The 11843-nt window shown below is 35.5% G+C and overlaps 1 protein-coding gene and 1 long non-coding RNA gene across 2 annotated transcripts; one reads left to right on the top strand and one right to left on the bottom strand.

Moving 5' to 3' along the window:
• Positions 1-607: 607 nt before the first annotated feature.
• On the bottom strand, positions 608-6909 carry LOC128247285 (uncharacterized). Its single transcript, XR_016241182.1, has 3 exons — positions 6437-6909; positions 2307-2402; positions 608-1045 (listed from the first exon to the last, which is right to left on the bottom strand). It is a non-coding gene; the product is annotated as an uncharacterized LOC128247285 (long non-coding RNA).
• Positions 6910-7065: 156 nt separating this feature from the next.
• On the top strand, positions 7066-10371 carry LOC106868093 (uncharacterized). Its single transcript, XM_014913209.3, has 2 exons — positions 7066-7700; positions 8358-10371. The coding sequence occupies exons 1-2, from the start codon at positions 7285-7287 to the stop codon at positions 8395-8397; spliced, it is 456 nt and encodes a 151-aa protein (XP_014768695.1). The 5' UTR covers positions 7066-7284; the 3' UTR covers positions 8398-10371.
• Positions 10372-11843: the final 1472 nt, after the last annotated feature.

Raw genomic sequence — 11843 nt, forward strand, 5'->3', positions numbered from 1 at the left:
ACGCTATGAGACCGAACCCGAAGCGATGTGGTTGAGAAGCATGCTTCTAACCACACAGCCATTCCTGCATAGTAATGTTTTGAGAAAATAATTACTCGCTGATATGTTTTTAGAACTGTGTAAATTTAACTATGAACTATCTAGCTTATCTTGCTCGCGGACACTGTAGTGGTGTTAACAAGATATACAAATATGATTTGCGGTTTGATGTCTGGTACCCTATCGATTCGAACATGTGCAGTCAGCTGTGACTGATTACTCAAAAGAAATCAATATAGGAAAACCATAAATTCGCCATGCTACTAACTAGAGTATTAAAGAGACCAAACTATACAGTTAACCATTATAATATAAATAACATATTTCAGATTGGGAGTAGATATTAGTATAACAGTTGAAATATTCCCAGATATAATTCCAGCAGCAACAGCAGCTGTAACAGCAGTCTATAAAAAATTCTTCACCATTAGCTAAAAAGTAGAACATGCTCTGTCAGTACATTTTGCAGATATAAGTGGTTTCCAATTTATTTTTATTTTGTCATTCTCTTACCGAATGAAAGAGAGGTAAGTGCATAGATAGGAAATTAATAGTAACTTTTATTTGGAACATCACGGACTTGGATTACCATTGTACACCTTTTAGCATCCTGACATCCTCATGATTAGACGGAAAGAAATAAATACTGACAAGAGCCTTATCTGCAGTGAATTATAATATAACTGAGGATGTTTTAAGGCAAGCTGAGCGGAATATGAAGTTTGAATATAAGTGTAAAAAATGTAATGGCTTGCTTGACTTCAATTTACAGATTAGCAATATCAGAGAAATGTTCTGTCGTAACATGTCAGAAGAAGTAACTTCATTTTTCATTGGTTTTATAAAACCAAACTTTGCCCTTACATTTCGGATGACTTTTCCTGCTGTCGAAAGGAATTAATGAGATCTAGCTGCGATTATATGTAGCTCATTGCTATGATGTCGGAATTGCAGAGAGAAATTTCCTAATCTTCATATTAACACACTCATGTTGGTTCTGAAATATCTTATTTTTGAAATGGAAGTTGGACAGTTTTTCACTTTAATCAAATGGAAATGCTGTACATGAACTGATAAATTATCGGAATTTTGACAAGAAGGTCAATAGTTCGTATGAAAACCTCTATCTAGATTTCCTTAGTAAATGGGTTCTTAATTTCGCCTCGTAACCTCGAGAACGAATTTACTTGGAAGGAGATGACGTACCTCGTCTCTTTGAGATTGCGTAATATGAATAAAAGCTTTCATTCAAACAATAACAGTATATGTTATCAGATCCTTAGTACTATGAACATTAATATGTTGAAAAGACAAAGAGTTATAGAAAGAAAAAAGAAAAATAGCATCGTCAACTAGAAACCGAAACCTCACCGTGGTTGCTCAATCTGTTTAAAAAGAAAAATTAAGTTTTCTCCAAATCAATTCTTATCACCTAAATGTTGTTGTTGGCACTCCGTCGCTTACGACGTCGAGGGTTCCAGTTGATCCGATCAACGGAACAGCCTGCTCGTGAAATTAACGTACAAGTGGCTGAGCACTCCACAGACACGTGTACCCTTAACGTAGTTGTCGTGGAGATTTAGCGTGACACAGAGTGTGACAAGGCTGGCCCTTTGAAATATAGGTATTACAGAAACAGGAAGAAAGAGTGAGAGAAGGTTGTGGTGGAGGAGTACAGCAGGGTTCACCACCATCCCCTGCCGGAGCCTCGTGGAGCTTTAGGTGTTTTCGCTCAATAGACATTCACAATGCCCGGTCTGGGAATCGAAACCACGATCCTATGACCGCGAGTCCGCTGCCCTAACCACTGGGCCATTGCACCTCCATTTATCACCTGAAATAAAGAATGATAATGAAATTCTGGATCCCCACCGCCCAAACTAGATCGTTACGAGTGGAATATATTTTAACATAGGTGTACTCGATCAGAGATAACTTTTGTTAAGCATCAACAAAGGGCCAACAAAAGAGCAGGTCTCTAAGTGTCCACCCGGTCTGCAAGAAATAGCAGCTAAATATACATCGAATTGCATTCTAATATCATAAAAGAGGTATATGTTGAATTATGTAGTCATAGATGTTTAATTTGAAAATAAAAATAAAACGGGTTAGGCACGGTTGGATTACCTGCTCCATCAGGGCTAATCTGGAACTAAGCCGCATGACTTATAACAGCAAACATCTAATACATCTTGTAATCAATAACACTGAAATAGTAACACAACCAGACAAAACTCCGATATAATCGGTATCAACAAAATATTCACCTCATTCTCCTCCCCTTACTCATCCTTCTCATCATGATCATGGTCATCATTCATCAAGAACAACAGCAGTAACAATAACAGCAATATTAGTGGAATCTGAAAATATAAGAGGAAGTCTAGCTATATTTTTAGCCAGTGAGAAACATTTAAATAACAGAAGCAACTTTACAGAAATATTAACAAGTACAACATTAGCAATAACACATTCACCCACCATACCCACGCCGCCACCCCCACACCAACACAACCACTAACTACAACAACAACAACAAAAGCAACTAGAGCAGTTTGGTTACTTTTGGTTTATAGTTATTGTTTATTAGTTTACTTATGTTGGTGCTGATCATGATTATTGCCAATGCACATACATAAATAAATACACACATACATACATATATATACATACGTATATATATATATATATATATATATATATATATATATATATATATATATATATATTTCTTTTGTAATTAAATATATATATATATATATATATACATATATGCATACATATCTACATACATGCATACACATGCATATATACACGTATACACACACATACATTCATCGTCCTATCTATCTATAATATGTGTGTGTGTGTGTGTATTAACATATAAAACACAGAATTACTGAAATACTACGATGATATTGTAAGCTGTCAGTTCCACCTGTCCGTCTACATACATAAATATGTATATAAATGTATGTATATCTCTCTATATACATATACACATGCGTTGTTATATATATATATATATATATATATATATATATATATATATATATATATATATATATATATATATATACATATATATATATATATATATATATATATATATATATATATATATATATATATACATATATATATATATATATATATATATATATATATATATATATATATATATACATATATATATATATATATATATATATATATATATATACATATATATATATATATATACATATATATATATATATATATATATATATATATATATATATATATATATATATATATATATATATTCAAATACAAGAGAAATAGCCTAAAAGAGGTAATTTCTACACGCTAGGAGACAGTCAAAAATTCGAAACCTATAGCTATAACCGTAAAAACAAGGTAAAAGTTTTTATTTTTTCCTTCTCTTTGAAATTGCTTAAATTTTGTGGTTTTCGGTCGTTCTGACTGTCTCCTAGCGTGTAGAAATTACCTGTTATAAGTGATTTCTCTTGTATTTAAACGTACACTATTTTATATTGAATAATATGTCGCCTATTGACTTGTTATACATACTAGGCCACTGGTAGTGAAATTTGTAAAAATTTGTACCCCATATATATATATATATATATATATATATATATATATATATATATATATATATATAAGGCGTGTTAAGGTCATCTCTAGACATTTTCTACAGAAATTACAGCCTGTACTGATTTTAAGACTTTTGTATCCGTGATGTCAGATGTAAAAACACAATGAGATCGCAGATGAAAACATGGGTGATCGGCGTATATATCATAGTTCGGGAGTTTTTGCTTCTTCATTGGCACCCATATATATAATGCGTGTCTGTGTGTCTGTGTGTGTGTGGTTAGACTGATGAGCTCACGATTGTGAGGTTGTGAGTTCGGTTCCCGGACCGAGCTGTGTTTTGTGTTCTTGACCAAGATACTTTATTTCACGTTGCTCCAGTTCACTCAGCTGTAGAAATGAGTTGCGATGTCATTGATGCCAAGCTGTATCGGCCCCTTGCCTTTCCTTTGGATAACATCGGTGGCTTGGAGAGGGGAGGCTGGTAGGCATGAACAACCGTTGATATTCCATAAACAACCTTGCTCGGACTTGTGCTTGGGAGAGGAACTTTCTTGGCACAATCCCATGGTCATTCGTGACCGAAGTCGGAATTCCCCATATATGCATAAAAGTATAAATACATACACGAGGTAGTCAAGTCGTTGAATGTGTCAGATTCCTTATTAAATTTGTTCCAACGTTTAGCTCAAACCTCACCTCGGTGAATCTTCTTGTTTCGCTGACTGGCACACACTCAGACACATGTATCTAATATGCAGAAATTACAAATAGTTATTATGCATGAAATAAACAGGTTAACAAATTATTTCTACTCTATAATATCCTGGTTGCTAAGGAAGAATATGTTTATGTTTTTATCCTAACTTGACTGACTCTTCGTCATGCTTAAATTTATTATAGTTCTGCGGATTTACACCACGCCGAGCATGATGCCTGTGTACATTGTACATATATATATATACATATGTATGTAAGTATATATATATATATATATATATAAAGTAATATATATATATATATAAAGGAATATATATATATATATATATATATATATATATATATATATATAAAGGAATATATATATATATATATATATATATATATATATATATATATATATATATATATATATATATATATATATATATATATATATATATATATATATATATATATATATATATATATATATATATATATATATATATATATATATATATATATATATATATATATATATATATATATATATATATATATATATATATATATATATATATATATATATATATATATATATATATATATATATATATATTTGTGTGTGTGTGAAGGCGCTTGGCTCAGTGGTTAGAGCGTCGGGCTTACGATCGGGAGGTTGTGAGTTCGAATCCCGGACTTGGTTGTGTATTGTCTTCTTGAGCAAGACACTTTACCTCACGTTGCTCCAGTTCACTCAGCTGTAGAAATGAGTTGCGACGCCACAGGTGCCAAGCTGTATCGGCCCTTTTGCCTTTTCCTTGGATAACACTGGTGGCGTGGAGAGGGGAGGCCGGTATGCATGGGCGACTGCTGTTCTTCTATGAACAAACTTGTGCCTTGGAGGGCAACAAAGAGGTCCACTCATGTAAACAGGGAGGCACTGTGGATTGTTTTGCGTAAACTTTGTTGCCCAACACATTTTGTAAGCATTTTGAAGGAACTACACAGAAACATGAAAGCTCAGGTAGTCTTTAATGGTGTGCTATCTCATGAATTTTCGGCGGACAACGGTGTCAAACAGGGAGATATTCCTGCCCCAAATACACACACACACACACACGCACACACACACACACACACACACACACACACGCACACACACACACACACACACACACAAGCATATATACGACGAGTTTCCACCTAGTTTCCGTCTACCAAATTCACCCACAAATGTTGGTCGGCCCAAGGCTATTGTAGAAGACACTTCTCAAGGTGCCATGCCATTCAGTGGAAGTGAACAACTTGTGGTTGCAAAGCTATCTTCTAAACCACGCTGCTGTGTCTTTATGCCTATTTATCAAGTCATTTGGAATGAAATGTCCGATTTTCTTATGCACCAAGTTTGACAGCCATTTACTCTCAACTTTTATCCTGAAGATTCTTTGCTTTAGAACATTGACGAGTTACGTCATCACTTTTGGAAATGCAATTCATGGTATCTAATTATATTCTGAATTTTCTCTTGCAAATAAATTTTTGTAAACCCATGGACAAATAAAAGATCCATGTTGTTTATGAATATGAGTCCCGTCGTTGAACCAGTGCATCTCACACAGCTCGAAGCATCCATGAGGTGTTTCATGAAGATGTGGTGAATGAGCGCACTGTACGTTGACGGTTTGAGAAGTTCCGGTCTTGTATCTTCATTCCTGAAAATCAACCACGTGGTTGACCAAGGTGGATAGTGATGAGCTGGAAACTGTAGTGGAAGCGGATACATCTCAAATTATGCGTAAGTTAGCAGTAAGTTTTGATGTTTCGATTCCAACTGTATTGGACCATCTGAAACAAATCGACAAGGTAAAGACGTCAGACAAGTAGGTACCACAGGAACTGAACGAGCAACAGATGACACGTAATCTTGAAACGTGCTGTTCTTTGATGTCACAGCATAAAAGCCGAACGACCTTTGCATCGTATTCTTACATGTGATGTAAAATGGATTCTTTTCAACAATAGCAAGCTTTCTGCACGGTAGTTGGATAGCGACAAAGTGCCGAAACACAATCCAAAAAAGAATATTCACCCCAAAAAGCTAATGGTGTCTGTTTGGTGGTCCAGCGCTGGTATCATTCACTACAACTTCATGAGAACTGGTGAGTCAATTACAGCGGATGTATACAACAACCAACTGGATGAAATGATGAGTGAATTTGCAATCAAACAATCCAAATTGGTCTATAGAGACAGGCCAATCCTCTTGTAAGACAATGCTCCACCACACGTAGCACAAAGAACGGTACTCAATTTGGAAGTAGTCTGTCATCCACCATATTAAGCAGACCTTGCACCAATTGACTATCATGTTTTCCAGGCATTAGATAACTTTATGCAAGGAAAAAAAACTTCATATCTGAAGAAGTGGCAAAAACAACCTTTCGTAATTTAATCAATTCTTGCTCTCCAGAATTCTTCGCTGCCAGTCTAAATAAGCCACCGATCAAATGGCAAAATTGTGTTGATAATTTAGGTGCCTACTTCGATTGAGATAAAGTAAAAAAAAACTTTCAGTTCAAAATCGGACATTTCATTCTTAATGACCTAATATCTACTACGAAACGATGAAAGACGAAGGTGACTTCGTTAGAATTTGAACTAAGGGAATAATGAACCGGAACTAATACTGCAAAGCGTTTTCATCCAACGCAAGAGTGTTTCTGTCATTTTATCCGCTTATTCAATCAAATACCTCACAATGTAGAAGAGAATTGTGACGTATCATTTAAGCTATTCGGACATTTGTTTCAGTCTTCACCTGACGTTACAAAGCAAATTCTGTTTGATATCTTTTACCGCATCCATTGATTTTCTTTTTTGGGTTTTGATTTAGTTCATATATTTTATCTTGTCGAATTGCAATTCTAACTTGAAAAAATGCCAGGTAGGTTAAGAAAATTCTTCGACCGCATGGCCTGCTTTTTTGAACCTTTGAAACGCTGTAAGCATGATATCAAACTTGATGATGAAGATGAAGGGATTGAGTCTGCTCATGTGTGTTGTATGATTCATGGACCTAAAATAGAAACGTATAACCCTAAGGTGATTTACTGTGCCCCACAAAATACTTTGTGTCTCCAAGGCAAACCAAATTCTATCTTTCATGACAAATATGACAGTTGTGAATCATTCGTACAAAGCATTCGTTGGTTAAACATAAAATCCTTCGAAGATTCAGACAATATTTCTGAGACAGATCTGTTTGAAATTATATCGCCAGACAAATGGAAGCCTGAAAATGACATGCGTTTCCGTTACGGCCATCAAATTACGTTGATGGACCCAATAATGAGGTAAAGTATAAAATAGCTATATATGAATTACAACCACAACAAACACGCATGGACGTACAGCTTCTACACGGCACAACACTTCCACATTCAACAATACTACAACACTGCAACAGTTATGTACGTTGAAATAAGAAAGATCGGGGGATATAAACCGATTTGTTTAAGATGAAAATAATTTTGAGTAAATATAATGTAGACTAAAAGAAGCACAGCACGTAATACATGTTTGCAAGAATCATGGTTAAGAAGATGACTGATAGCATAGCATTAGATAAAAACATAGTAGATACGTCGAAATAAAACAAACAGCAGTTTATAACAAGTATATAATGTGATGGTGTGGATAGAAGAGATAATAGCTATGAAAACAATTTAGTAATGAGATAAAAAGATAGCAGAAAAAAATCATAGAAGTTTCTATGAGATAAAACTGCTAAAAGAAACTGTGATATCGAATGAAGCGTTTGAAGGGAAGATAACATACAATATCTATAAGAAATATGTAACAATCAACTGAAAAGAAGGTTGACACTTAACTCTTGTTAAATATAACATGATATTCATTTAGATGTAATTTTTGTATAACATGAGAAATATGACAACATATTTCAAATATATTGCGGATTTTTGGTTAAACAAAACTATTTTCTATTTCAGTTTGATGAGATCCGTGCGTGAGATGTTGCGCAGACGATAATTACCGGCACATGGAAATAGAAATCGAGAAAGAATGATAAGAAAGAAAAAGACACTGATTTATTGGATATTGTTTTTTGATGTATTATTGTCTGGCATTATTAATGATTACACAAAAGCGGTGAGCTGGCAGAATCGTTAGCACGCCGGACACAATGCTCAGCGGCATTTCGTCCGTTTTCACGCTCCGTGTTCAAATCCACCGAGGTCGACTTTGCTTTTCATCATTTCGGGTTCGATGTAATCGGCTTACTTCCTCCCGCGAAGTTGGTCGCCTTCTGCCAAAATTTGAAATTATTATTAGTGATTCGATAAAGGTGGCGAATTGGCAAAATCGTTAACACGCCGGGTAAAATGCTTAGCAGCATTTCGTCCGTCTTTACGTTCTGAGTTCAAATTCTGCCTTTCATACTTTCAGAGTTGATAAAAGAAGTACCAGTTGAGCACTGGAGTCGATGTAATCGGCTTACCCCTCCTCCGTAATTGCTGGCGTTGTGCCAAAATTTGAAATCATTATCAATGATTAAACAGAGGCGGCGAGCGGGCACAGTCGTTAGCACGCTAGGGAAAATGCTAAGCGGTATCTCGTCCTTGCTTGTGTTCAAATTCCACCGAGGTCGGCTTTGCCTTTCAACCAGTATCTGCTGAACACTGTGGTCGACATAATCTACTTATCCCTCCTTCGAAACTACTGGCTTTGAGCCAAATTTTAAATCCACTATTAATGATTAGACATTAAGAGAATGAAGTCTGTAATATTCTGTAGGAATTACTGCATTACAGTAACAGCACACCGAATAAGCATCTCGCGTATCTACTAATGTATAGGATGGTCCTAAAGTCTTGTCACCTCTACCGAAAAGTAATGAGAGCAATTTTATTTATTTATGCGCCCATTTTTAAAGCCTAGCCAGGCTCATGGTTTCCCGGTTTCTACAGCGTATGTGTTCCCCCTAGCTGGACGAGACGCCAGTCCATCGCAGCGTTACTCATGAAACGGGAAGAAAGAGTGAGAGAAAGTTGGGGCGAATGAGTACAACAGGCATCGCCACCACTCCCTGCCAGAGCCCCGTGGAGCTTTAGGTGTTTTCGCTCAATAAACACACAATGCTCAGTCTGGGAATCGAAACGGCGATCCTCCGATCGCGAGTCCGCTGCCCTAACCATTGGGCCATTGCACCTCCACAATAGTGGAACAATATAATAATATCAAACTCATGTACTGGTTTTAGTATATTCACATTCATTGACACTGACACTGTCACACATCGAGAAGGTCTGTATGAACTCCATCATTTTCGTGGCACAAAATGATGCGACGCCATGTCCTGTATAATATTTTACGAAGCTGTGCTTTGGTGATTGTTGCAAAGGCCACCGAAACAGAATCCTTCAGTTGTTGGGTATTCTGGTATCGCTCTTTTGAAACTCTCTCCTTGATGACAGAAAATTAAAACAATATTTACAGGTGGTGACAAGACTTTCGGGCCACCTTGTACACTGATGGCATAAAACACTAATCCAACATTGCAATACTTAAGGGGTGGAGGACTTAAGTAAGAAAGACATTGAGAAATAAAAATGTTCTATTGTATTTAAGTTAATAATTTTGTAAAGTATATTATAATTTAGATTAAAGCACCAAATGTGTTTAAAACGAAAGAAAGGATATAATACCTGGGGCATGATGGCAAGAAAACAAAGTAACTGTCATGAGATTAGGACAGAACCTAAAAGTAATATTGTAAACGTTATAAAGGTCTGATGATAAGGTAAGAAACAACAGTGACAGGACACTAAAAATGAGATTTAAAAAAATATATATGTAAATCTGAAATGAAAGATGACAAGTTCTAGTATAGTACTGCAATATTAAAATAAGAACATAACAAACACATGATAGATGTATACTTGTTATACCCCAGTCATGTTAAATACAAGTATTTACATTTATTTTTAATGGTGGAAAAAAAAGTAGACGAAGCATGAAAATATTGGATGAAAAAGTTCTGTCGCTTTAGGAGACATCTTAGGCTACGCTTCGAGTTTAGACATCCGTAGAAAATTATATTTCATGATAAATATCCTAATACCAATTCTCTTGTAGCAAAGTACTTTTTGGTTAAATTTTTTAAATGTTCTTCTTAAGACTCAGACAATAGTTCTGAATTAAATCCGTTTCCCTCTCTAAACTACTGAGACAGAAAAACCAAGAAATGCTGATATGAAAGAAAAGTGACAATAAAGGTTGAATGTTTATCTTAAAGTTTGACATTAACATTGAATTGGACATGTAAGAGGGGAAGTATAAAATATGATGTAAGAAAATACCATAAAAAACCACATATCAACAAACACCTTACAACTCTACAATAGCACAACTCACAAACGCACAACAGGGCTACAATATTAAAAAATTACATTGATGCTCAAACGAGAAAATAGGTTGACAGAAGAACTGTGCATTTCAGTGCATTTAATAAATCAGTTAAACCAAAAGAGATGGTTGCCAGTGTTTACTTCGAGAAGAAAGGTGCGTAGAGGAACCACCTGTTGACATTTTGGTGATTCTCATCGTCGTCTTCAGAAATCTAATAAAGCAATATAAGTGGTGGGCCGCGGAGATGGGCTTAAACAATTGGTAGAGCTGCGCGACAAAACTCGCGACAAGAAAACTCGTAGCTTCATGCTTAGCAGTGAGGAAATAAAGTCGAAGAACGCAAAATGTCAAGAAATAGGCATCTTTCATTTCCCATTGGTTCTCCTTTATCACGTTGATAAGCGAAGTGGTAACGTTGAATGTTCAGCAAATAAAGAATAAGCAAAGAGCCTCGACAAGATATGACGCAGTAGAACACTTGGTCTGATTTTTAGCGGTCTAATGAACGTTGTCTACTTCTAGAACATTTTTGTTTTGATTTCAGTGCTACACTGCTCAACAAAAAGCTATATCACTCGCCTCCTAGTGTGAGAATGCCAAATGTGTTTGAATTCCTATGGTGGAAAACTATAAATAGATCGATGTGATTAGGGTGATCTCACTACTGAGTATACAAACATATATTTTTTAGTAATGTATCCTGTCGGCTGAAAAATGTCCTGCTAAAGAAAAATTACACCAACACCTTGTTGTTAAGAGAAAACCCCACTTCATCACCTCTGAAACTACCATCCCAACATTAAGTGAAATGTCAGTCATGAGCCTCAAGAAAGTCTTTGCCTGTAGTCCGAGGGACACGGTAACCATCCAAAAATCTGCGGAAATCATGTAGCATGAACGTTCAGTAGCTAGCATAACCTCATAACATCTTGACTGATGGTCACTACTGCTGACTGTATGACCAGTGGTAGTGGACATGTATTCGACATGTATTCAGTGCAGTAAAGAACACCTCAAGAAAGAAAAATGATCCATTTTCTCAATGATGGATAAAAACCTCGATTATT

The sequence above is a fragment of the Octopus bimaculoides genome, chromosome 3 (assembly GCF_046866305.1).
Source record: "Octopus bimaculoides isolate indiv1 chromosome 3, ASM4686630v1, whole genome shotgun sequence".
Lineage (NCBI taxonomy): Eukaryota > Metazoa > Mollusca > Cephalopoda > Octopoda > Octopodidae > Octopus > Octopus bimaculoides.